The sequence below is a fragment of the Syzygium oleosum genome, unplaced genomic scaffold (assembly GCF_021117445.2).
Source record: "Syzygium oleosum isolate NSW1041296 unplaced genomic scaffold, Sole_v2.1 Sole_v2.06, whole genome shotgun sequence".
NCBI lineage: Eukaryota > Viridiplantae > Streptophyta > Magnoliopsida > Myrtales > Myrtaceae > Syzygium > Syzygium oleosum.
The window spans coordinates 12,180,894-12,185,364 of NW_026607490.1; the positions used below are offsets into that span (position 1 = coordinate 12,180,894).

At 45.0% G+C, this 4,471-nt stretch overlaps 1 protein-coding gene across 1 annotated transcript; it reads left to right on the top strand.

The window, feature by feature from the left end:
* The first annotated feature begins 2,736 nt into the window (after window positions 1–2,736).
* Window positions 2,737–4,380, top strand: LOC115691975 (GATA transcription factor 15-like). Its single transcript, XM_030618725.2, has 3 exons — window positions 2,737–3,088; window positions 3,230–3,352; window positions 3,740–4,380. The coding sequence occupies exons 1-3, from the start codon at window positions 3,062–3,064 to the stop codon at window positions 4,064–4,066; spliced, it is 477 nt and encodes a 158-aa protein (XP_030474585.1). The 5' UTR covers window positions 2,737–3,061; the 3' UTR covers window positions 4,067–4,380.
* The last annotated feature ends 91 nt before the right edge of the window (window positions 4,381–4,471 follow it).

The window sequence follows — 4,471 nt, forward strand, 5'->3', positions numbered from 1 at the left end:
GAGGGGCAGAGTAGTACTGGAACTAGCAGGGGACGAATTGCAGCCAAGCGGTGTTTCAAGTGTCAGGGATTTGGGCATTTTGCTGCTGATTGTCCGAACCGACAGATTGTGACGCTTGTTGATAATCCAGTTTTTTATGAAGGCCCAGTTTATGATGAATCTGAAGGCGAAGAAGAGGATGCGGATGCGGAACAGAAAGAGATTATCTATGCTGATTCTGGTGAGTCCCTAGTCGTTAGAAGAATATTAAATGTTGTTGTAGCGGATGATGAATCGTGGCTTAGACATAATATTTTTCATACTAAGTGCACTAGTAGAGGAAAAGTATGCAGCATGATAATAAATGGTGGGAGTTGCGAGAATGTGGTGTCCACGACTATGGTGGAAAAGTTGGGGTTGAAAACAGAAGATCATCCTCAACCATACAAGCTGTCATGGCTTAGGAAGGGGAATGAGGTAAAAGTGAGTAAGAGGTGTTTAGTGCAGTTCTCGATTGGGAAGAAATATACTGATGAAGTGTGGGGTGACGTAGTTCCAATGGATGCTTGTCATATTCTGTTGGGGAGACCTTGACAGTTTGATAGAAAAACACAGCATGATGGATTCAAAAATACGTACACCTTCAAGAAGAATGGTCGAACCATAACTGTAGGTCCTTTAGATTTGAGAAAAGAAGGGAAAAGTAATCTGCTTTCCAAATCAAAATTTCAAGAAGAGGCAGTGAACGCGCCTGAGCTTTTTGCCATTGTGGTGATGGAGTGGAATTCTGACAGTCCTGAAATTCCTACCCAAGTTCTGCCCTTGCTTGAGGAGTTTGCTAATGTCGTACCGAAAGAGTTGCCACCTGGGTTGCCGGGTGAGCACAATGTTTCTGGAACTTTTAACGTAGCAGATTTGTCACCTTACTACATTGAAGAGGAAGAAGACCCTGAAGAGATTGACGACAATAAAGACGAAGCAGATTCGAGGACGAATCTTTCTCTAGCAGGGGAGGATGATGCACCTAGGGGATCGGCGGACCTGTTATGCGACTGGACGAACTGGCGGGCTTGAAGTCAACGATGTCGGATTGAGCTCAAATTTGGTCGGCTGAAGCGAAACGGCGTGCTGATCAATACTTGTAGCCTTTGGCTACGATTAATGATGGATTTTCGCGATTCGGGGTCGTTTAAATGGTTTTTTTTAATTATTTTAGTAATTTTCGAATTAAGGTATTTTCGTAATTTTATGTTTTGATGTTTACTAATCCTAGTAGGGTTAGGTGTGGGGCTATATAAGCTTATTTTAGGGTTTCGTTTGAGGAGATTTTGAATATTTTGATTTGATAATCATATTTGGAGGACGAATTGTTCTTCTGTCAAATTTTCTTGTTCAGTCAAATTTTCTATCGCGTTTCGGCATCAATCTTCTTCAACCCTTCGACGGCGATTGACAAGGTCGCACCAATCGTCGAAAGGCCAGATTTGGGTTGCCCTAAGGTTGCGCGACCTCGGCAGCCCATCGCCTAGTGTCGCGTGACTTTGACTGTCCTCGCCTAGGGTTGCATGACTAGGGTCTTTGCCTGGTTCATCTTCTTCGAAATTGCCCTTGCTTGTAACTATTAGACGAGATCTAGAGGTCGAGCCACGATGATGGCTAAGCATCGATGGTCGCCAATGGTCGACCTCAAAGCTCTCACTTGAGTCTCATAGCGGCCCTCGGAGTCCTCACCCGAGTCCTCAGAGACAATGAACAATAGCTCTCTCTTTTTTTTTACTTCAAACCTATTTTGCAAAAAACTACACAAAAGTCACTATTAAATGGCATTTGCTTTGAGCAATTACACTTTGAGCCAAAAAGATATTTGGGGAAATGACTTTGCATTTCTCCAAAGCTTAATCAAACGCACCCATGGTGACCCAGGGAGTTGTAACCGTTTGTAGATGAGGAAAGTGTGCAAATAAGAAGTCTAGAATCGCAAAGGTGTAGTTACAACTGTACTTAGCATAATAACAATTAATGGGCGAGTTATAATTACAAACTATATATATGGCGGCGTGTAATTACTGTAGCATCCGCTACTATCATCAAGAACAAAGTCCCGATATACTTTTTCAATTTATCAACATTACCGTCGTTCAAATTCCCGCCATCTACAGTCCTTCACTTGTAAATTTATTGTCCACCTTCTTTGTCGCGCCAATGCAATTCTGTCCGAATCACCACCGAACCCATCTGAAAGAGAGATCAAACCTCTAGCCGGAGGCTGTTCGCTCTCCGGGCCTCCCACCCATTTTTGTAGCGAAACGATATCTTCATCCACAAAGGCACAAGTCACAACTCCATAGCCTCGTTGCTAAACCCTACAAGAAAACCACAGATATCCAATTTCAAGAAACATGAAAAATTACTCAAACCCCCGCCCTTTTTTTGGGGTCCATTTCAGGCAAACTCTTCTCAAGCCTCTTCTCTTTTTTGGGAGGGGGTTTTCGCTTTTGGCGGGGAGGGAGGCGATCCAAAAGGCAAAACCAAAATCACCACCCTCCACCACCACCCCAAATTCAAAACAGAGATCAACCCCAGGAGTGGCATTTCCGTAATAACGAGGCGGCGGAAGCTAGGGTTTCGCGTCCCAGTTATAAATCTCTCCTTTAGATCCGCCTGCGCCAAAAAAACTTTTCCCGTGTCGGTTCGGTAGCTCTGTCTCTGTCTCTGTCTCTCTGTCTCTCTCTCTATCAGTCACTACATAAGCACACTGTTTCTCTCTCTATGTCGTTTCCATTGCTAGGTTTCTCCAAGTACCATCATCACTGATTGCCCACTCCATTTCCCCTCTCTCTCTCTCCTGAGAGGCGCGTAAAATCTTTTGTCTTTCCCGCTCACGGTTCGGCTTGCGATCCGTTGGTCTCTGTTCCTTCCTCTGTTTTAGATCTATTACGGCCCCTTGCTCTGCCTCTTCCGTCTAGTTCTTGTTCTTGTTCTTCCGCGATCGCGAGAGTTTTCTTTTGGCTCCTGCTCGAGCGAGCTCGCGCTCTTCTTGACAGGGAAGGAAAAGGGGTTCGGAGATCGGTGGGAATAGGCCATGGAAATGCAGGATGCGAGTGACAAGGTGAGTCTATCGCGGCTTCGCTTCTGTGTGATTCGCACGGGCTTTGATTCGATCTTGGGGGTGGGATTTGATTTGGGTTGAGGAATGAAGGGATGAAAACCCTAATTTCGTTTTGTGTTCTTTTGGGTTTGCTCGAAGCAGGGATCGGAGTCGCCGGGCGTAGCTTCGTCGGAGGAGAGCCACGTGACGGAGACCAAGAAAACGTGTGCTGATTGCGGCACCACCAAGACCCCTCTCTGGCGCGGCGGTCCAGCTGGCCCCAAGGTAAAAGATCAAGTCTTTTCTGAAGATCATGAATGATCAGTTTACTTACTTAGGTTGATTTGTGTAATTAAGAAATCGAAGGGACATCTCTTATTTGATGTTTCGCTTGTTTTAAGGTGTTTTTCCACATCATTGAGTATATCCATTTGTAGATCGATCACAAACACGTGGATTTGATAGTGTCATTCAAGAAACTGTGTTCTTCACTAGCAGTGATAGAGAGATCGATTGTAAGAAATGGGTTGGCTCGTTTTAACGTGTCTTGAAATGGGATCGGCTCGAATTGTAAACTAGATCTGTAAAAATATCGTCTTGTGATAGCCGTTCTGTTTTTCCCCTGGTCGTTCCTGTGTTTTTGACCGTGTGATCTTGATTTTGTCGTTGCAGTCTCTGTGCAACGCGTGCGGGATCAGGAGCAGGAAGAAGAGGAGGGACATTCTGGGCATAAGCAAAAAACCCGCAGATGACAAGAAGCGCAAGAAGATCAACCACAGCCCGAGTAACAACAGCAACGACGACAACAGATTCGGCAATTCGTTGAAGCAGAGGTTGTTGGCTCTTCTCGGAAGAGAAGTGATGATGCAGAAGAGATCGGCGTCGTCATCGTCGTCGTCGTCGACATCGAGCCTCCAGAGGCAGAGGAAGAAGCTGGGCGAGGAAGAGCAGGCGGCTGTCCTGTTGATGGCCCTGTCTTACGGCTCTGTTTATGCTTAAAGGGTTGGGTAGTTGAGGAAAAATAAATAAAGAAAAAGAAGGGGAAAAAAAGAGAAAAGGGAAGGGAAAAAGAATCAAGAATGTCAAATTTGGCAAAAAAGTTTTGGGGGGGCTTCTTTAGGCGCAAGTCTAATTAATGTTCTGGCGAGTTCTTGTATTCTTTTGACCGTCTGTTTTGACCGAAATTGAGAGGAAGGAGGAAGGAGAGAGAGAGAATGAGAGAGGCCAACAAGTGTAAGCAGTGGAGGTGATTTGATGTCTGTTGTTTCTCTGTTTTGTGCTAACGTAATATAAGAGTTGTCCATTCTCGATTATCCCATCCCATGTACTGCTGCTGTTGGATTCTTGCCATCTTTGGTCATTTGTGACTCTGATTATGACCCATATGCAATTGAATGCTCGGCA

Coding starts and splice junctions, on each gene's coding strand:
- LOC115691975 (XM_030618725.2), top strand. CDS start 3,062: ATGGAAATGCAGGATGCGAGTGACAAG. Junction 3,089..3,229: donor TGCAGGATGCGAGTGACAAG/GTGAGTCTATCG, acceptor TGCTCGAAGCAG/GGATCGGAGTCGCCGGGCGT. Junction 3,353..3,739: donor GCGGTCCAGCTGGCCCCAAG/GTAAAAGATCAA, acceptor TTGTCGTTGCAG/TCTCTGTGCAACGCGTGCGG.